This window comes from Falco punctatus (genome assembly GCF_963210335.1).
Source record: "Falco punctatus genome assembly, chromosome: 6".
NCBI classification, from domain to species: Eukaryota; Metazoa; Chordata; class Aves; order Falconiformes; family Falconidae; genus Falco; species Falco punctatus.
The window spans coordinates 84,720,819-84,743,654 of NC_137585.1; the positions used below are offsets into that span (position 1 = coordinate 84,720,819).

Sequence of the window (22,836 nt, forward strand, 5' to 3'; positions counted from 1 at the left end):
GCCATTTCAAACACAAAGAAGCTGAGACTTTATCTATCTGAAAGTCAAGCAGCAAAATAGATTTCAGGTGATGAATGCTTTCCAGCCAATTAATCTTTTAAACAGCCCTCTGGCTTAGGACCCTGCAGGCCACAATATTGTAGCAGAAAGTTAGTATTGCTCACATGATGGTGCTAGGCTGAAAGGGATGTCTTTTGTTCCCAGCCTCCTGTTGAAATTGCAGTGGTACCAACATTACCATACCCTCACAATTTTGCTTTCTATCCATCGATCTTTCAAGAATATATTCTATGACACAGGACTAATTTTCAAATATTCTTCCTGACTGTGCTTTCCCAACCTTGTGTTTGCTACTGATTATTAAGATCAAAGCACAAACTAAGCAGTGCTGTTTTCCTAAACTCATGATAAATCATCGAAGTTTTGATCAGGGTCCCTACAGGACAATCTTAGCAGCAACTTCTGGATAAAGGAAGTGTTTGCTCAATTATGCTTGTTTAGTTACAGAGCCAGGATTTTATATTGCACAGTACAGAATGTGAATAATCCTGACCCATCAATGACATTTATTTTGGCTCAGTGTGTGTATCTTGAAACGGTTTGTGTGACTGAGCTAACAGGAAAACAGTAACTTCAAATGATACAACTGATACCAGCTTGCTAAGCTGATGGCAAGAATGTAAGACAGCATAAACGAACACCTAGTACAGACTAAAGAGCACCTTTGCATAAGCAATGTATTGAACAGAGAAGAAGGTGGCTCAGACAGCAGTCTGAAGCCCAACCACAAGGCTGTCCCCTAAGGCAACTGCAAAACGCCAGCACAAGGGCCTGAGGAGCCTGCCAGCGAGGCAAAGGCACCTGATGCAGAAGTGTGTTTTTTGGGGGCTTATGACCAAACAAAGGAAAGAAGTAAAATGAGAAATGCAAAGCAGTATATGAAAAAACACCCTAATTTCATTATACTGCTGTTAGGGAATGAAGAAAAACTGTTAGTCAGCCTGTTATAGTACTGTAAGGTTTGGTCATTTATTTATTATTTTTTTTAAGAACTGACGGTATAATTTTTTAAAACTGAACTTCTGGTGTCTAATTTCTTCATTAAGACTTGAGAAGAGAGAGACACTGACAAATGAGGCTTCAAAGTACCGTCCATGGGGAACAGCAAGTTTCATGGATGTTATAACACGTAGCACTTTCCATGGTCATTATCAACCTGAAAAGGAATGCTTGAGTTTGGAGCTTCCGTAGATTGACAATATAATTGACAGATTATACGACCAGAAATATCCCAAAAAAAGACACAAGAAGCATACCCCTCATCCACTTTCCTGGGAGTAAACTGCAACATTACTGACCACTTCTAACGATTTTCAAGAGCGTGTCTCTTCGCTGCGCTCCCAAGCAGAAGGGAAGCGCTTGTTTATTGAACTCACTGACCCCATCCCCCCGCCAGCTGCTTCACTAAAGAGACCACGCAAACTTGCTGTGATTTGTCTGTAGGTTTCCTCCCCGATACAGTCTTGTTTCCCTGCCCTTCATGAGCAGTTCTTTCACCCTTCCTCCACATTGCTTGCCTCTCTTGGAGGCCATCAGACAGCTCCCGGCAAATACAGAGATTTCAGCTCCCACCAGCATACTCTGTTTATGCCTCGCCGACATTCCAAGAAAACCTTAGAAACAAGCTGGATAGTTAAAAAAAAGTTCAAGGAAAACTGGCTGCAACAACCCCCCTGTTTCTGGCTGGCGGTCAGGAAAGGCGTGCCCAGAGGGGCTGTAGAGGAGCACTGTCAATCTGGGGAGGAAACATTTCCTTCGCTGAATCGGGGCATTGGCATAAGAGCAATATCAATAGTTAGTGGAGAACTTTTCCCCAGGAATCTTCCTCCCCATCCCTGAGCAAAAGCTTATCCAGATAAACCCCAAGCTGCCACTGAACTGAAATAAAAAGTAAATGTATTTATGATGGTCTTATTAAATAAGGCAAGGTTAAAGTTAACTCATTACCTCAAGGAATGACTTGCGGCACTGAGGTTTACAAAAGTCAATGCTGCTAGCTTTAAAACTCAAAATCTTGCTAAAAAGAAAATTGAGTTTATTTGCCAGGACCTATTTTCCATCATTCCATGTGGGCTGGCATTCCTGATATGTATTTCATTCAACATTAGCACAGTTTTGTATCAGCTGTTGCATTATTTTGCCCCTGGCAGGGATTGGTTGCCAGATTTGCCCTTTTTTTTTTTTTTTCCTCCCCCTTTTTAAAATATTGGCTTCTTCTAGTTCTCAGATTTCCCTGGCAGTGTTCATGGAGTAAAGCACTGCTTAGCAGGAGGGATAAGGCAGACACAGAATCTCAGGGGTAACGCTGACAACAGGAAATAAAAATCAATTTTACAATCTACACAATATTAGCAGCCCCGTTGCCTTCTCAGTGCTGCAGTGACACACAGGGTGTGGAAGATGCCAGCTGGAAGCCCGAGCGCCCAGCCTGCTCCCATGCTTATGGCTGCAGCTATGCCTAGTGAGTGCAGCACCAATCTGCTAGGCTGTGTCGGGGGTACCCTCCCCAGCACGCCCAGCCTCACTCCTCTTTTTCTGCCCTTCTTCCTAGCAGGATATCAAGCCAACAAACCACCAGCTCTCTAGGGCTTGAGCCTATTTACTCAATTTTCTAATTCAAATTACGCTGAATGTTAACATGCAATATAAATAGGTGAAAAGGGCTGTTGTTATAAGTCCTATACATTACTCTCCTGTGGGATATTAATAATAATAAGGGAGCACGATAAACACCTGGATAACTACATGTGAAAAATGTAACTGAAAGTTAAGTATTAACTGTACCCATGTACATGAACCTTCGCTTTGCAAACACACAATGATTGGCAAGTATCTGCAGATGTGCTTAGTGCTGCTCAGGTATGTTCTGACTGTCTTGCTGAAAGAAAGGTTTTAATGAAATAAATGTCAAGACAATTTCCTGGATGACTGCTTACACTAGGATTTGATCTCTTGTTTATACTTGCTTAATATCCATAAATTACGGCATATGTTTCAGAAGCATGTAATTACACTTGTCATTCTGGGTGTTAAATTCGTAAGCACTGCAGACAAAGTCTACAGTGATAGATGGCCAGTTCAGACATCATTTATGGCAAGTTAAACCACTTTCCAAAAAAAACATGTAACACTGTGAAATGATCAAAGATACATGGAAATAATGTTACTTTTGGTTTTACAAGTTCTTACCAGCAGCAGTATTTCACTAATCTTGCCCTATTACTGGTGCCTGCTTGATAACCCTTTGCTTAAAAAATACATTAAATGCTGTTAAGCTTTTCTAGGACAAGTCTGTAGCTACAGTTTGGAATTTGCAGGATTACTTTCAAGGTTTGTTTATTGCTTGTTAGAGAGAATTTTCAAGTCTGATCATCAGCCATACAAAAGCTCTACATTGGCCTGGGTGATGAAAAGACCAAACCATTTCTTTCACTTTTTCTAAGGTAGCAATAAATGTGTCTTAGTTTACCCCGTTCTGGAATGCTTCCCAGCAGTAACCAAAGGAAGAGGAAACTTTCGCATACCATTTTGCACTAAATTTCCAGGAGTCACTTAATGCCCTTAAACCAGCTTCAGACATTCTCATTGCTATGGATGGAAATTGAGCCCACGAGAGAACACTTGGCCCAGGATGCTGAGATCTCCCTCCTGCAAAACTAGTGTTCAGCTGCCGCAGGCTTTCCTGGCGCAAGGACAACCTGCCACTGTAGGCAGGGTGGATGGGTTTAAACTTGTTGGCTTAGGGTAGGCTGCTTCGGTTCAGCAAAGAGCACACATGGCTGTTTTTTGTAAACCAAAGCAAAGTCACTATTTGATACGCTGCCAGATAAAAATTGATGCTAATACTAGCATATGCACAAGCTGGTCTGAGGCGTAGGACAACTCTGCTTCTCTGAAAGTACAGCCACTTTGATCTAGCGGTATTGCATTTCTCATGCCCTCAGGCACCCTGGTGCACTGCCCAGGGGTGGCAGCTGGGGCTGTGGAGCACTGCCTGCTTACAGGTCTCAACTCCTGCCATCATTTTCTGTTCTCCTTGGCATGTGGTACAGTGCAGGGAGTACAGACCTCAGCTCTTACAAAGTGGGAATAAATATGTATATGATGTTTCTTAACAACTTCTTTCCCCTTAATCTTTTCAATAGATTTTAGCAACATCAGTGAGATTCATATATATTGACTTCTAACTCCGTAACTCAATTTTTTTCAGTCAGTGGATCTGAAGAGTATCCCAATTAAAGTCATAACTACTGTATTCTTTCATTAGGACTTGCAGAAAATATCAGTTGTGTACTGCCCTTGCCTCCTCCAGCCCTCCCCACATCCTAAGCCTTCAGTTAAGACATGCCATGGACTTAACTGTTTAGAGACTTGCATGTTACATTTTTTAAAAAATCTTTTTTCATAGTCCAATTATTTTATTTGTCTATTTGACATTATTTTTATGATTCATTTTCTGTGTGATTTAATATTTTAATGGTCTTTAGTGTATTACAGGGAGGCGCCTCAGGCACTGCTACAAATAGGAGTCATAAAGTAAAATACAACACTACTTATTATCATTATTATTATATCAGTCTGCCTAAATAACTGTAGTGCCTACAATATTCACAATAGCCTGAAGAAAGAAAGAATGACAAATATCACTGGCAATAGCTGCTGTGGGAGTGTCCTCCAATTTTCTATATTCAAAACAAAAATATCTACTTTTATAAAGCCCAACGTGTAAAACAAATCAAAAGTAATTACAAGCCTGTGTGTCAAGGACAGAAACCAACTATATTTTATGAAAGCATGTAAATAAGACAGTTCACGGCAAGGGTTTTGCACTGCAGAGATATCAGCCCTAGATACTGCAGGACCTGCTTGGCTTTTAGAAGACAGTTCAGCAGTGAGATGGTCCATACCGTATAGCAGTAGGTGGTTAGAAACCAGATTCACAGGGGATGATTCAGCCATTCATGTGAGTACAAGGGTCTGTCCTTGAGGTCTATGTAAATTAGGCAGCTGAAGATAGGGGTGAGACAAATCTTGTTTTACCATTCTGGCCAAGACTTTCAAAATTCATCTTAAAGATAAAAGCTTGGAAATCCATGGCTAAAGCATCTAAATGAATGTTTCAGTATTCACATGCGGTTTACCGTTAGGTTTCCCCACGGCATTCAGCAAGACTTCTTTAAAGGTTTTCCATTGGTTCTGGTCTCTGTCACTATGTGTCTGTCATTTTTTTGTAATTTACCCTCTCAATGCACAAGTATGTTCCAAAAGGAAAAAATGAGGCTGTAGTAGCTGCCTGTATTATACTGAATAGCCTGGTGGTTAGAGTACTCAGCCGGGAACAACTAACCATTGAGTTATAGGGGTTTTGGACATGAAAGTCTCTCCTGCTGAAGCTGCTCATGTTTTCATAAACAATTAAGCTTCCATTGGACCCACCTGAGACTAATTCACTATATAGTCCACTATGCAGCAAGGAACAGTGATAGGTAAGTTCAAATCATTGCTGTAATGAATATTTAATGAATTTTAGCATAGATGGAATAAAATGTTCCCATTGTGAAAGCTTATCAGCAGTGAATAGACAGCATCTGGCAACAGCAGCGTTAACTTGCATACAGCTGTTCAGAGGGAGAAGAGCGGGAAGGAGTTTTCAAAGAAGCAGATGCACAATTACAGGCCTGTTTTGACAAAGAGTTCTGAGATTAGAGCCCTCCAGGGAAATTCCTGCACACAAGAGACTGGTGGGATAAGACCTGTTCTGGCAGAAAGAGAAGTCATGGGGTGGAAGTTCAGGGAAGCTAAATTACACATAGTGGCCCAAGCACCCCCGCTTCTGCAGGGCTCTCACCCTCTGTGACCAAAACTCTTAATTTTACTATAAAGCAGTTTTGTCTATTGTTGGCAGGGGTTGAGTTGGGCTGCCCCATCTCCTAAAGTATATTTGATTCCCTGCTTTGAATCCAAAAGGAAGAATTTGCCCAAGATCCTCGTATAAGTTGTGAGTAAAAACGCTGTGATAAGAGGTGCACCGCCACTTAATGAATGGTACCCAAGACTGGCATTTCACACCTACCACTTTTTTTTTTTTAAATTATAAAATTTCAAAAATAGAAATAAAATATTTTGTTTCACGTGGAACAGAAGTTAGCATTTAACACAAAACAAAACATTTTGGAGAGCTTTCCTCAACAAAATAAAATGAAAAAAACCAAGCAAATTAAGAAGCCCCCAAATCCCAATTGAACATGAGCATTTTGGTTCAGATTAAAATGAATGTTTATATTCAGTTCAGCTGTCAAACTGACTAATTATTTGCACAGCCTTGCTCACAATATTGCATTCATGCTTTGGTTAAATTAAAAACAACTGAAAAGGAGAAAATTTAAAAATAGGAATCTCCTTTTCTAAAAGGTGTGGAAGGCTCTCTTGGCTCCTGATACACTCCTGCTAAATAGATGAGGCAGTTGTTTGCCACACAGCTGCCAGAAGTTGCACTATTCATAGGGGTTTTTGCTCAAGCTAGAGATAAGCAAACAAAGTTTTAATGAAATCAGCATGAAAAATGAAACAAACAAAAAATGGTTCCTTAGACAGTACGAAATAAAATGGATTAATTGTCAGCTAGCAGGTCTTCTACAAAACTGATTTGGCTGTCACTCTTCTCAAGCATTTAAGAACAAAAGAGATCCACTCAGCTAAGTAGAACATACATTTGCACACACCTGTCTTAATTTTCTTTTCTCCTACACTACTTAATTTCATGCTTTGTCGTAATAATGGCAGGCATTCATTTTTCCCAGTCACTCTAATATAGACAGCAGAGACGAGTTTTAGCAGTTTTAATTTTACTGGGCTATAATCCAAATATTTTTTCCTGACTCTGAGGCTCTCTTTCTTTGAGCGTCGTGGTTTCCTAAGGGGGACGTACAGCCTCTGAACTGCAGGTCAGGCAGGCTTCACCACTTGCTCCAGAGACTGATGACTTGCATATTTAAATCATACAGTGAGTTGGATAATCCCCTTTCATAGCAAAACCCAGGGGAGGGAACTATGTAAGAGGATACAAGGAATCCCTCGTTAAGAACCAGCTATCTGAGGTACTTATATGCCCCCACCCCTCACTCTTATATCTGATTATCGAGGAGCCTTTCTATTCACAAATCCCTTTGGGCACAGAAGTGCTATAAACAGGGAAGCAGGGGCGGGGGACCCTGGACCCGAGTGCTCCAGAGCCACTGGGCAGCCAGCTCCACGGGCATCAGCCATCAGGCTGAGGATTCTCTTCTGCGTGACTTGCCCAAGGTCACCGAGAAAATCTGTGGTGAAGCAAGACAAAGGATGTAAGGCTTCAACGGGCGCTACCACACAGCGAGGGCAGTCTGTCACACTCAGACAAAGCTTTGCAGCTTGCCATTGAGCCAAGTGATTATGTGACCCATCCCAAAAATACCCTGTGTTTTCATCAGCATTTTACATCTTCACTCTCATTCTCTCTTGCACACCAGAATCAAATATTATATTTTATGCATATGCAATGACACAATAAAATAAGTATAACTTGATTGGTGAATCTTCATTCCTGAAGCACAAGTCTTTTGCTATTCGGCCTAAAAATAGAAATAAGGAGAGAAAAAAAAAAGAAAAATACAAGCTTTGAATCTTGGCAGGAACGGCAGGAAATCATACCTTGAGTCACAGGGCACTCTCAGCATCTGCTCCAACTGCAAGCTTTTCACACTCCCATATACAGCACAGCTACCCTCCCTTTATATTCCGGTCCCCAAGACTAGCCCTAGAGATATTATTCTTTCTCTGCAGTACATCTTGGCTCAAATATCTTATACATCCAGTTTCCAAAATGCTGTTCAGTTGGTACTGGAGATGTGAAGTAGCTCACAGATGATGAGTTTTTGCTGTTCAGAAGATATTTGGCAAAACAGTCCCCAGTGGGCTGAAACAACAGCTCTGACTGCACTTAGGTTTTGCAAGTGGAATTGTTTGTAACATGCGCAAAAAAAGAAATGTTGGTTAATAAGATAAATGTTTACACTTAAACTTTCAAAGGGCATCATCAAATCCTGCCCAACAAAGAAGACATAAACACATTCTTTTTCTCTCATGTTTCATGCTTACTAATGTCTTTTACTTTCAGTACAAACACTTCAGTTCTGCCTGAACTGAGCACAAAGAGAATCAGCCCTTTAATCCTCAGGACAATACATGCTTTCTTCACACTTTGGAAAGTAAATATAGCAGCTGGTAACTTTTAAATCCTGTGCTTTGTTATGCAAAGGACTGCAAACAGAACTATCAAAGTTAGGAGTGGAAAATGCTGGCTATTTTCCCTAGACCATTTTCCTGCAGATACAAAAATATATATTCTTATACTTCTGCCCAATCCAATTTTCATAAAGCTAGGAAGCAGGAAATTTGGCATTTCTCCTGTACAACAGGTACTTCTTGGCAATATATTTTTTCTAATAGTCAATCTATATTTTCCCTCCTGAAACAACAGCCCACCTATATATGTCTGTGTTCTACTCACTCCTCTTTATCAGCAGAATTTGGGGTGTTATGCTTGCAGTTAGTCCATATTAGAAAAGCCACCCTGCAGAGGCATGCCTGTGGACATTGGATTGCCAGCTTCCCCCAAGATCAGTACTGTCCTGTAGAAACAAACCATCTCTCTTCCAACTGAACATACCTGTATTTCTTTGCGGACAGAGACCAAAAGAGCATCACCATGTTCATATCTGAAAATGCCATGAAGCAATAACTAAGGACCGAAAACTGCTTTTGTTACGCACCTGTTGAACACCTGTACTGGAATAGAAAGCCTAAGGACAGCAATACCAACAGGATGAAATATTGCATGGATATAGGACATTATTTGCTTCTGGATAAATCCAGTTTTACAGTGGTATTCACTGGCTTTCCTGGAATTCATTGCTGTCCAAGGGATTCTTCCTCATTTAAAGAAAACTAAAAGTGACAAAATATCAGACTTTCTTTCCCTTTTGAGTAAGCAGAATTCAACAGACAGGTCCTATCCAGCTGGCTACAGAAAAATGGAGTCATTTACGCGACTCATCTGCTGCTCCTGAACTTGGCAGAAGCCAGATATCCGAATCCTAAAACAAGTGGTGCCCCTACAGCAAGCCTTCTGCAGTCCTGGGATTCCCAGGCCTTTGCACTTTCTATTCAGTGCAAGATATCAGCCCTGACAGCCTGTATGACTCCTTCTGCGGGACATGTTTTTGTTTGGTCCCAGACACAATTGCGACGAGCACAGTCTGAATCTCCAGTGTTTTTTACGCTGCTCCTAATGGTAAATGAGTTCCTTGTCTTGGAATTACCAAGATACGTTCTTTTCTCCCACAGTGCTGCCTTGAAAGTTTCCTTGGACTGTGTAGTCCAGAGTCCACGATCAGCAATTCATGGTAATATACTAACACAGCAAACACACAGGTACAAAAGCACTCATACATGCATTACGTATACCCTCCTTTCTATTATTAGCCAGTACGTATTGTTTTCTATAGCAGTCCATTTCAACATTTCAGCCCATGCTCCACTTCACTTAATAATCCTTTCACGTATCATCTGAATAGGCAAGTCTTGAGACCTCCTGTGACTTCCCCTGCATTCATACGACACACCTTCTAGTCTGGTGAGTCCTTCTCTAGATGGCAGCCCTCAAGGAAATCAGCATTTCTGGAAGGGGACTTTCTGTGTTTCAGCACTATTGATAATAGCAAAGCATACCTATGGCACCAAAAGAAGAAAGAAGAATGGCAAGAAAGCCGTCCTTTTCTTCTCTCTTTTTCTTGGGCTTTGTTTTGGAAGTGTCAGGCGGGGAGAACTATTGCAGGATCCAGAGCCTCTTCTAAAAGTTTCTCTAATGAACAGCCTAAGTATAACTGTGTTGACAACTTTTCCTTAAGACTTTAATATTTCGAAAGACTTTACAAACGAAAAACAAAGAAGATATATCTGAATAAAAGTAAAAATTACCGTGGGGGATCAGTGCTACCATAATGCAATGCAGTTGCTTGACAAGATTTTACCCAGCCTGGAAGAAGATTGTAATGGCATTTTAAATGTGACAGAGCCACTATCAAAGTAAAAATCTAATGGAAGTTGTTAGGAGCTTTTTGTAGAATGATATCCAAAATGGGCTATCCCCCTTCTGCTATTTTTAAGTTTATAGAAGAGCCATGTGCATAAATGTACCAGTGAAGAAGGAATAAAGATTCTAATTCTGCCTGTACAAATACTGCTGCTATGCAACTGAATGCTGGAGGCATCTTCTATGAAAGAACATAAGCCAAAACTCGAAATATGTATTATTCCAGCTCAGAGAAATCACTTTTGCTCCTATTCCACAGTCTCAAGCTATGAAAAAAAATACAGTAGGAGGAGAAATCTTGCAATATAATGGCATATCTCAGCACTGTTATCAGAAATAATTTATTTCAGAGAAGAATTAGAGCCAAGTATCTATCTAAAGTGCCAGACAAGAAGTCCTACAATGAGGTAAAAAGGAGAGACCCTTGTCCCTTTAGGGCTCAATCTCTCAACAAGCATTTCCCTTATTTTCTGTTATCCCCACAGCTAGGTCCCACTCATAAGTTGCCCAGACTCCAGCTCTTCCTCCTGCTGACCCACTCATCCTCACTACCTATGGAAACTGAGATCCAGTCAGAGCCTTGCTTATTCAGCATGTCTGAAAAAAAATTTTGTTTGGAGACTATGGAATGAAATACTCACTAGAAAAATACTAGGAACAGTGGTCAAAAGTAGCTTGTCTTAAGACAACAAAAGAGAAAAAACAGAGCAGGTAGGAAATGGAAGAGAAAAGGAGATTAAGAAGATTCCTCCTACAGGAAGGTGAGAAAAGAACTAAAAAAACTGGCACCGCCCTTATTGGTGTTTAGGGTCTTATAAATGTGTACAGAACCACTTATCTCCTCCATGCAAGGCTTCCAAAGCCTTCCAGTAAGAGGTTCTGTCTAGTGAAAGCACAAGCACGCATCAACCCATCATCTTTCTGCAAACATGAAAGATGCATCCACACTCATCAACCTGATCCAGTCCCCCTCTGAAAGCATTCTACTCTCTCTATTGAGGACACAGACAGCCAAGGGCAAACAGCCTCTTAATTTAAGGTCTCACTTAAATGCTTAATTGTCCTGTCAGAAGGATAGGGGACATAATATCTTGCTGGGAGCATATGTAGATCCCAGCCCAGAGGAGCATTTTGCTCTTGGCTATTGAATTCATTGATGTGGAATTAGAGTCCTTCAGGAAGACTTTTGTTTGGATGACTATTTCTCTCTGACAAATGCTAGGGGACACAAGGATATACACTTAAGCACTCTAAACCAGTTTAATCCTAAAAACACAAAGTGCTTTAGGGAAAATAACGATGGAAATACACAAACCCACAAAGTCTACCATTTGGATGTAACACACAATAGTGCCTGGTTTCTGATGACAGTCAGAATGCAGGACCATTCATATTGCACAGCTGTCACCATACTGAAACACTTATCCACAAGGGAAAAAAGTGCCTTAATGTAGTTCTCATCATGGCTAATAAAACTAACATCGCTGTACTAAAACACTGAAACAGCACCAACGATCTTTGCAGTGCATTGGCTTTGCTTCAGCATGACATAGAAGCAGAGGAGCTCTGTCCTGAGAAAGCAGCAGTGATGTCTACACTGGTAAATCACATCATTTCAGAGCACATCCCTCAGCAACAGCTCAGCTGCCTCCACTGCTAGACTGTCAGGCTGGTCCATAACTCAGCCGCGACCTGTGCCAGCCAAGCCTCCCGGTTTCCAGACAGCCTTCAGAAGTCAGCATGGGTCAGGAATCATTCCCTCCCAGCAATGTGCATGCAGCCTCATGTTTTGGGGGAATAAAGGAGTTTATGATAAGGGTGTGGATTGTCTGTGTCAGCTGGCCTCAGTGCCAGAGAATTATGCCAGGTTTGTATTGTTTACTAGCAGAGACATAAAACATGCCTCTATTAACAAGATCTTTAAAAAAGCCTGTAGCATTTGTGGCTTTGTGCTTAAGTAAATTCTTGTTACTGCTAGACTCCTCTCAGCCTTTTATTTTTTTTCATTTGCTAAATGATGACTGATATCTATATTAATATAGGTACTATTTAACAAATAATTCAGGGGCTTCTGTCACATACCAACAACCCTAATACAGTGGTAGGAACTCAGCAAAACCACGAAAAGGTGAAATAATTCTCACTGCATATTCCCTTCACGTGAGGGAAAGTTTTGTACATGTGTGTGTACATATATAGTGCATATATATACACACACGTGTATATATATAGCACCAACACCCACTGGGAAAGTAGAAAGAAAATCAGACTGTTGGTCTTTAATAGCTGCAGTCTCTTTGTAGGGTGCTCACATACTGTGATTATGGAATGACATAAAAACCTCAACACTGGAGACAGTTTCATCTTGCCTACAAAAACAGGAGAGACGTCTTAAACACTTAATAGATGTTAGTCAAGTCTCCAATTGTTCCTGTGAAATGGTTAAATACAAACAAATCAAAATGACAAAAGAGAAGCACCTAAAAGGTCAAGAGATGCTTCTCAAAGCCTTGTAGCAAACCAATGACAAACATGGAAAAATAATACAGAAAACCAGATTGCCCCTTTGCTCTAACCCCTACTTAGAACTCCATCCAGGAATGGGAGAAGACTGAAAATATAAAACCTTTAAAGGAATATTTAAGGAACTAACATACTGTAAAATACTAAATGAATGCATCAAGTTGCTTTTGTACTCCCTTGCCTCAAGCAGTTTAGCACAAATAAAATTTGATGTTAATCAGTCCTAGCAGTTTTCACAGAATCTGAAAACCTATTATTTCCTCTGGCTGCAACTAAAAAATTTCCCAACAGTTTCATTATTGATGCTTGCAAAATATCTGTAGTACCTATAATTTTATCTTGGTATTGACATGGTGTTTGCCTTTCTTGACCATAACACATTTAACTTGGTACTGACATAAGAATCATTGTTGAATTAAAGTTTTTTTGCATAATCAAGTATCTACTACTATGGAAATATAGATATGAATGTTGTTTCTCTGTAAAAGAGGCCAAATTGGGGGGGGCGGGGGGGGGAAGAAAAAATTGAATTATTATAATGGTATTTTCCAGCAATAACATGACAAGATGCTTAGGCACTAAACAGATATACGCTTGTCATAAGCTACAAATAGCACTGCAAAATTAAACAGGATGCATTGGCAATGGGTTCATTTGATAATTAAAAATGATTCAGAAAGTGCAAATATTATCTAGAACAAAAGTAAAACAAATCTGTTCATCTCAAGAGCTGACTTCAAAATGTTTCAGTTATCTTCTCCCTACTAACAACAATTTTTCTTCACACTTCACACATGACTTTCCACATATGCTTTAACCAACAAAGAAAATATCCTATTCCAAATTTCAAATGCTATGCAGAAGAAAATGTTATTGACAAACATAGTGTAACAGTGAACAGAAAAATGATATATTTTAATCAGTGCAGAACATTTTTTATTAATGAAAGTCAATATGTTAAGTAAAATTCCTGAGTCCGTTCTTCTCTTCTTGTGAAGTATATGGTAAAGCTCTTCCACTATGGAAAGGCTCACATGGAACAGACAGACTCCTGCATCCCCCTAGAGCCTCTGAAGCCAGCAATGCTCATGAGGTGCAAAAATCTCCATAGATACAGAGTCAGGACCAGGATCTGTGTATGGCTCAGGTTGCCTCACAAAGTATCTCTGAGATTGTTTGGGAAAACGTTATTATGTTTTGTTTACATCATATTCCCTTCAATCATGAGAAGCACTCTATTACCACAAATAAATACATAGCCCTGTATTTCTGAAGTTCAGTGAGGTTAGCCTCCGCACAGCGGTAATTCCCCCATTTCTGGGAGGCCTGTCTGCTGTTTTGCTCAGGTCTGGAACACAAGGCAGCAAAAGTGCCAAATGGCAGCCAAATGTAAAAAGACCTGCAACCAAGCCTAAAAAAAGCATCATCCAGGTACAGCTCTGGTAGCTGCACAAGGCTACCAGCCAAAGATACACACTAAAACCTAAAATAAGGCAAGGAAACATTCAAAGCAAATAAACAAAATGCTGAGGGAAATAATATATTCACGTCTAGATTTACAAAGAAAGTACCCCTTGCATTATGGATAACTGCACGTGAAGTTGAAAGAGTAACTCCATAACGCCATTTGTACTTGTGCTTCTGAAGAGGTAAATGATTATGAAATGTATAAGGCAAATGTGCGTGAAGTGAGTATTTGTCCCTCCAGACAGCAGCTATTAAAGTGGATTACAGTGATGCAGCAAGAAAGGAATTTGACCAAAAAGAGAAAATAAGTAATTTGGTCTTGAGAAAAGAGAAAACAGAAGGCAAGGCAAAGCAAGGCAAAAAGCCAGGCAAAGCAAGGCAAGGAAAGTAATAAAACTGTTGATGAATATTTTGGCTCTATATGCCTATACATAAATACATACGTAAGAGCTTAAGATCAAAATTCACCAAGCATGCTGTCCACCCATCCCAATTCACATGCAAACCGTCATCCCTAGGCTGCACCTAGTGTGACATTGGCTAGAAGATGTGTGAAGGTGACAGATGGAATGTACCAAGGAGTTCAGAAATAGTGTGAGGTTTTTGGATGGGAGGACACTAGTGAAAACAAATGTGTCTCTTTTTTTGCAGCAGATTTTAACCATTGACATGAGTTATTCAGTTATTAAACAAGTAGAAACTTTGAATACAGGGAAATAAAACATGAAGTGAGTTAAGTTACAGAGTCTCTTGTTTCCTCCAGGCCAGGTTTTGAGGGGCTGGGAACAACCCAGATGCTTAGGAGCATCACACAAACCAGCTAAAGGATACCACCTGGATGCGCCTGAGCACCCTACAGGAAGCCAAAATTTCAGTGAAAGAAAGCCAAAGAGTGGTCTAAGAGTAAGATTTTGACTGATCAAGCTCACAGAAAGGTTGCCTTTGTGCTAGTGAGAGCTGGCCATCTGAGATAGCCAGCCCCTCCATAGATCCAACTAGTTAAACAGAAACCCAGCAGGATTTCCAGACTGAAAAAAAACCAAACACCAACGTCACTTTCTGTTACCCAGAGGAAAAAGCAGCTCCTGGTGCACCAGAAGAAAGGAAAGAGGCTGGCCCATGCCTGTCCATCCTTTTTCTACAATCACTGCCATGGGAAATGCTAAAAAACTGCCAAGGCCCTGAATGCACCAACCGGCTCTGCAGCACCCTCCCTTCCCTAGCCCTGGATTTGGCTCCATGTGTTCAAGGTCACCTCCACTATGGTGCAGACTCGTGACCCTGGATCAGCCCAGGAAAAGAGCTAAGTTGTGAGGAAGAGCAGTGAGAAGCCTCATCAGCACCTCTGTCTACCTTCTTTGCTTGGCAGCTGCGTCTCAGCTCTGGCCCTTGCCCTTAGCTCCTGCTTGAAGACATGCTGCTGGCCTCCTACCTTGCTGATCATGACCTCACCTTCCCGACCTGACTTCTTGGCTGGCCTTGGTCCTGCCCCACTGCTATGGACTTGTCTGGCAATCACTGGACTGTTGGCTGAACCTGGTTACGTGGACAGACCTGTTTTGTTCTTCTCATTCAGGCCTCTCTTGCCTTGCTGTTCCCCTGGTTCCTGTCTCAATTTCCCTTGTGAAGCAACCCACTCCTATCATTCTCTGATAAAAAACACTTCAAAAGCCTGCAACTTCAAGTGGGGGAAATGTGTCCTGAGATCCATAAAGAACTGTTTAAGTGGGCAGCTACCTAGCACAGTCCTGTGCTCACCTCTGAAGGTCCCTTCCTTTTCCACTACATTTGTAGCAAGACCATCTCCAAATTCTGAAAGCTTTTGTACAATCTTTTTGCATCAAGCACCAGAGTAGTATAAGGCAAAAAGCAGCCTCCTTACAATAATCAAGGAATAACAGGTCTACCTTCAAACAGTTAATTCCTTGAACAAGTGTTTCCTGTATGTAAAGTGCCTCTGAAAGGTATAAAAACATCAACATGTGAAACTGAGGCTGTCCAAATTTGAACCTTAATGTTTTGGACCTACTGTAGGGTAAGACCTACAGAAAATCACCTGCTAAGCAGTGGTGCGCCTAGAAATTCACAAAAGGAGAGAGGACAGAGAAGAAATCAACGTGAGCCTTTTGACCAGGAGACTCTATAGATCAAGGTCATTTTCTGTGATGCCCTCCTCTCCCCTCTTCTCATGAAAACACTTAGATAAAAGGATGCCATGACTATCAATCAGTTTATGTTATTCACCAGATCATCAGCTAGGACTATTGCTCTGTGTGTTTTATGTTGTAAAATCAATAAAAGAAAGGGGGAAAATGGCAATAAAAAGAAAAATAGCAGCTTGAAAATATGAGCTGCTCAGCATAACATTTCTCAGGCTATCTTTGTGTATTCACGCTGAGTGATATACTTCTCACAATTTCATCACAGATTAAAATTTTACTGGATAACCATGTTCTCAAGAAGTATGTAGGTCTGACATTTAGGAACTTCAAAGCAGATATTAAAGCAATACTGAACTTAAAATTACAGGTTCAACTTGCTAAATAGAACTGTTAAGACAGAAATACGGATAAATCGCACTCGTCCTGAATATAACGGAAAAAGGCATTTCCATGATGGTCATCACTGACCTTACAAAGCATTTACACCAGCCGAGTGCCCCACCTGGGCATATATCAAGATACAGTAAACACAATTTCATACCTGGAGCCTTTGTGAGTATGGACCTGCGTCCTGGTCCTTAGCTGCAGAGCTGTGGGGATCCAGCAGCTGAGAATTTCAGCACATGTCTTTGGTCTCAGTACAATCCCAGACTGGGTTATACTTCTATATTTCTGGCAAATGGCCCTTAATTTATTAATCCTCTTGACTACAACCACTGTGAATGGTTTCTACAGTGCTGCTAACTGAGGGCCTTATCCAGAAGCCTTTACTCATGCAGAGATACAGATTTATTCCTAAGATGAAGGTATAAAAAAAGACTTCAGATGCAGGTCCAACATCAGATGTTAAAGGGTATAATTTGTCATTTTTTACATTATTAAGAATATTTGTGCAGGATCTATAATTAAAACTAAAAGAGATGTCTCCTCCTTTTGCCAGCAGCTGTGTTACATCAATTAAATGGGTAAATAAGATCTTTCCCCAGAGGGATATCACATGACCCTGTATTGATTAAGACTGCAGTAGAACGTTATTTGCAATCTTATTGCATAATGGAAATCAGGAGGTAGCTGTCATGGTTTCAGAAGACAAATTGCTGCTATCTTAGACAATTCATAGGCATCTCTCCTTCTTACTGCTCTTAATTCACAGTTAATTCATGTCTTACAAGGCTTAGTTTCTTAAATCAGTCTACAGCCCTGCATTCAACTCAAAACTGGGTGTAAGTCAGCGTCTATGAGGCCTTGCATTATGATAAGTATTAAAGTGTCTTTTCCATCTATCATTACTTCAGATCTATGCGTTATTTAATAGGGTAACACAACTTCAAGAAAGGATGTGAAATTACAAATAGACACTTCCTACAATATGCATGATTGTTCCCAGGAACGACAGGTCTCCACCACTGGGCACGGCTCCAGAGGTGTTCTCCATATAGAACGCTTTTAAGTCTTAGCTTAGTTTTGTGTATTTGATTTTGACAAGAAAATGAATGGCTGGAACACGTCCACTACTATCAAACCTGTGCAGTAACTGCAGCTAGAAACAGTTCTGAGATTCTGATGAACACCTAACCACAAACCAGCAGGCACTTTGTTCCTCCACTGAACCGTAAATCCACCATTATCCCCTTTATGGGAGAACCAAAAGGAAGGACAAAAATCCCCATTTAAAGAGAATTTCATGACTGAAACAGTCTTTGCCAATTTAGGAAACCTTAAAAAAAAAAAATCCAATATTTCCTTACTTCTAATTCATCTCTCAGTTACAATTAGAAAAAAAGTGCAACACTTTTCAAAATACATAACAGTAATATATAACATTACCAGAACCTTCTCCACCAAAGTCAAAGAAACAGTCTTCAGTGGTTGTGAAGCTATAGAACATAAGGCAAGATTTCTGAACAGAAGGAACAAGTCTGAACAACAGTAGGACAGTAATACATTCAGACAAAAGTTAGTTGTTCTGTGTGTAGAAACAAGTGCTCAGCCTACCATCATCTGTTTGCCATTGCACAGGATTAAAAATTAAATATCTGCTGCCTGATCTGTTCCAGCCAAGTTGATTGATTAGAATGTGTTCATCTTCCCATCTAACTTAGCAAGTTTGAAAGTGGCAGGTTTACTTTTCCATTATTTATGTCAGAGCTTAATAAAGTACATGGAAGGAAATGCCAGTACAACTCTTGTTCAAAAGTAATCTCTCACAAAGTGATAGCAAAGTCTGGGAAAAAAAAAAATCACCTTGTAAAAAAACAGGGGAAGTTAAGATTTCAAGGAAATCAAAGATATTTCAGTACACTGTATTTGGCTAGACATGCCCATCAATAGGACTAGACTATCACTGGCACATCTTCCTATGTAGGGAAATTATCTGGCCCTCCTACAAATGTATTTGTGTTTAAACGTTATATTTCATTCTCCTGGAAACTTGGAAAATCAATCTCAGCCTAGTTTTGATGAGCATAAATGCTCAATATGGAGTAAATGTGAGTAACAAAAAAATAAGAATGCAAATCCTTAAAGAGTTAAAATGTGCTTCAAAATTGGCATTTGGCACCTTAAATTAGCATCTAAAATCACTGCTTTTTTTGTTTGGGGCGGGGGGGTCCCCCTTTGCTTTGAAAGGGCAAACAAACCATTTCAGATTTCTGAATCTGGAAAAGCCTTTTCTTTTTTGAAGGTAACACAACACAATCACCACATTTATTTCATTGTGCTTGAAATTTAGAAGAACGATAGAAAATGTTCCTTACCTTAAAAAGTCTTAAAATATTTGCGACCATAATGGACACAGAACTTGCTGCAGCACCTATCACACCTGATATCTTGTCTGGCTTAGTGAAAATAGGTGGGTCACCATTAGCACACTTCACATCTGAACCATCTTTTTCTATCAATGCTTGCACAAATGTTAAGGACTGCTCCAACGCATAAGTGTCCCTGGAACACGTGTCAAGGATCCGGACACCTAAGGTGATATTGGCAAGAAGATCAGGGTCTTTATTAATCTGATCAATTGCATACAGCATTGCCTCTAGTCTGTGGATCCCTTTCTCCTTCTTGAGCTCACCACAAGGCACCCCTCTATCCCCTTTTGCATGAACAGGGAACAGACCTCCCAAGATGATGTCCCCATCCAGTCGGATGGAGTGAGCATATTCCTGGCCATGAGTTTTTTGCATCAGGGTGAGTATCCAGTAGAATTTGGCTGCTAACAGGAAGAAACAATGGCAGGAAACTAATCGTTTTCCTTCGTATACCATTTTCTCTGAAGACGTTGTTGCTATCCAGTATCCAGATTTTCTTCTTGCTAAAGGATGAGGGTGACCATTTGAAGCTGCACTTTCTGGAGGCTACCATCAGTGCCCAGTAAGTAATATAGAACCATGTGGTAGGTAGAAAAAGGATCTCAGCAGAAGTACATAAAACGTGTTTTACAAAAGATGTCCGCTGATGTTATTAGTTGATCAGGTTTTCTGAGAGGTTTTCAATTGCTCTTAATTGATGGTGAAGTGTAGGGTAGTATGTCTGGTCCTGCTGTTAAGAGGAGGTCAGTAGCTTGTGTCCTTGTATTTTGCCCTACAGCTGAGGTACTTCTGGGAAAAAAAAGAAAAAAGAAAGAAAAAAAAAAAAAAACACAACAACAAAAGCAACAGTGAGAAATACCATTTCGTTCAGCAGTTTTATACCTGTCATACAGTTTATTTACTTTTGAATATGAGTTACATCATCTACATTTTATTTTTTATATTCTTTAAGGGAGTAACTCCTGGCCTTCTGTGAATTTGAACACCTGGCTGCGCTGTACTACAAGCCAGGAAATTGATGATACCAGCAGAGCAAAAGCCAAATCAGGGGAACTAAACTTAGCTTGGTGTTCAAATTCCAACCAGTAATTCGTATTTACCTTCACATTGCATGACATCCAGAAACAGATTTGATCTGTAACACATTGTATTTTCTGTTTTGCTGTATCATTCTGTTCCAGCCTATAGAAGTGGATTAACTACTAACACTCTCACTCACGGAGAGGTTCCATTTCTGACAATTGAGTAATCAAGGCTCCTGAATTTAAGCACGCTCTTCAGCTGCTGCAATAGAAGCGCATTCAATTCATTTGGATATTAAACTGATTATTTCTCCAGTGGAATTCACTTTTTTTCTGGGCTTACCATATATCTAAAATGCCTTTCAGATCATTTCTAGCACTAAATTACTTTCGTGAAAAGGTAGCTGATTTCTTAATCAAAAAGAGGAGAACGTATTCTGTTAGGAAACCAGCCGAACATCCAGTATGCTCTTTCCGACATTTCACTTGAGCTGAGGTCCAGCGTTAACAAGGTCTCTATTCTCTGCTTGCATTTGGACCACATTAAGTAGGAACAAAGTTGTGCCCCTGCTGACATCTGGAGAAGTCCCACTGATTTTAACAAGATCAGGATTTCAGCTTACATATCTAAACACCTGCCTGACTGTTATAAATATGTCTAAATTGACCCCACTTTAATTCTCGAGTGACATTTATTTATTTCAATGTTTAACAGAATTACACGTCTGAATAAATTTTTAGACCTCTGAGAAGAGGAGAGGGAGAACTAATTTTACCTGATAACTAGATGGGCACACTGTGGGCTACTGCATCTAAGCCAGTCTCTCAAAGCATCTGTGATAGGCTATGGAAAGCAGTGGATGTCTTAGGGTGCAATTTATCCAGTTCTTTTCTTTAAAAAAGTTTTGTTTATTATGAAATTGATCACATTGAACAAGTGCCTACCTCATTGCCTATACAGAAAATCCAGGCAACAGGCTCATCTGTAGATACGTACTTTGTCTCTAGTGGTCTGACTGGTTCCTACCAAAAATACGATCAAATTAGAAGACAATTATAAACAAAATTAGAAGACAGTTACAGACAACTATACTGTTTTTCAAAGACATTTTGAATTATTTTCCACAAGATTTTTATACATTATGTGATAACAAAGCTCAAAATGTGGTTTAATAATGCTTTAAACTGATCACCCCCTTCTTACATTTATTTTGTTACATTTTTCCTCAAATGATAAATACTAAGTTCACAAGAGCTGAAGAAGAGATTTTAAATATTGGCTATTCAAAGACCTGAGAAAAAAAGATGTACAATGGAAAGTCTTCCATTGAATGTAAAGGTTTCTCACTGTGATTTGGTAACAGAGCAACGACTTGAAAATGAAACGTGAAATGGAAGCCAGTAAAATCACTGCAGTTGGGAACAGCAGCACACAGGACTTTTGGTGCCTCTTAACATTTAGTTTTGCTTGAATTTGGCTCAGGGTTGAATCTAAATGAAACAGTCTGTGCTGCTTTATGCAATAATCCCATCGTTCTCCTTTGGCTTCCTTTGGGCACATAGTTTACAAAACTGCTGTAGCTTCAACCCCACGAGCCAAACTCAGACTCAGTCGCAAATGGAGAAACTTGAGTAACATCACTGTGTGAGTTGATCCAGCCCCATGGGGTGTTTCTTATATGGCCCACACTATAGAGAAAAGATTGTATGAACTACTAACTAGCCTCAACCATCTGTTGTCTTGATTGCCTCAGTACAAAAACAAGGGGTTCAAAATAGTAAATAGTAAAAGTTGTAGCTACCCCTAAAATAGACATGGAGACAATTTCCTTTCTGGTTCCACAATGAACAACCAAATCATTAGTCTATGCAAGTATGTACCACCCATACAGGGAGCAATTCTCCAAGGGAATAAAAGATAAGACTATTCTTACTTAACAGTCTACAGAGAACAAGAAAGCACCACTGAAAAAATGAAAATATTCATGAAGGAAAGAAATGCTGCTTTTTCTCTTTCCCAGGCTCAGGTCAATTCCTTACAGCCAAAGAACTCCCACAAAGTAAAACAACTGTCAGTCTTTCTACAAACAGTGATGAATTCATCTATTGCAACCCAAATTCCAACAACAACGGAGAAACTACAGTGAGCCCAGTATCCTCAGTCCAATACCTTATCTGGAACTGAATGAAAGTTAAAGGAATTGATAATAAGCATTTTTCAACATTATAGTCTATATAAGCACTAATTGCTCTGCCTCAGCTTGCATGTTTTCATGAGAAGGTATGTTTCTTTGCTGCAAGTGTCCACAGCTTGTCTATAAAAGAGAAATAAAATTTTAAAATGTTCTTTTTAAAAATTTAAGACCTTTTAGTCTTTTTTTATGTTACCTAAGAAATAAAAGCTTCTATTACACTGCCTAATTTATTCATGCCACACTGCTTTTCATATATTGATTGATATTAACTTTTACAGAACGTTGTAAGCTTGTGTAGCTAAGCAGAAAGCATCTGATCTAAATAAACTCCATTTTTATCAATGAATTTTATTGAAAAAGCATGGGCCTCTGGGCTATAAAGCCTGAATGAACTTTCCTCATGAGCAGAGACTTCATTCAAAGTCCATCGTCCTTTTCCAATTGACCATAAAAGTTTGAATTAATGCA

The 22,836-nt window shown here is 39.9% G+C and overlaps 1 protein-coding gene across 10 annotated transcripts in view; it reads right to left on the reverse strand.

Moving 5' to 3' along the window:
- GRM8 (glutamate metabotropic receptor 8) overlaps nucleotides 1-22,836 on the reverse strand; it is a 394,972-nt gene that overhangs the window by 348,170 nt on the left and 23,966 nt on the right. For 7 of the 10 annotated variants that reach the window (XM_080393919.1, XM_080393910.1, XM_080393917.1 and 4 more), the window contains 2 exons: nucleotides 21,119-21,196; nucleotides 19,098-19,940 (listed from right to left, as the gene is read on the reverse strand). In XM_080393919.1, the coding sequence (XP_080250045.1) occupies nucleotides 19,098-19,607 (510 nt within the window). In that variant the 5' untranslated portion in view covers nucleotides 19,608-19,940; nucleotides 21,119-21,196. Of the gene's footprint in view, nucleotides 1-19,097; nucleotides 21,197-22,836 lie in introns of all 10 variants that reach the window. The other 3 variants (XM_080393916.1, XM_080393913.1, XM_080393920.1) reach the window with 2 other exon arrangements.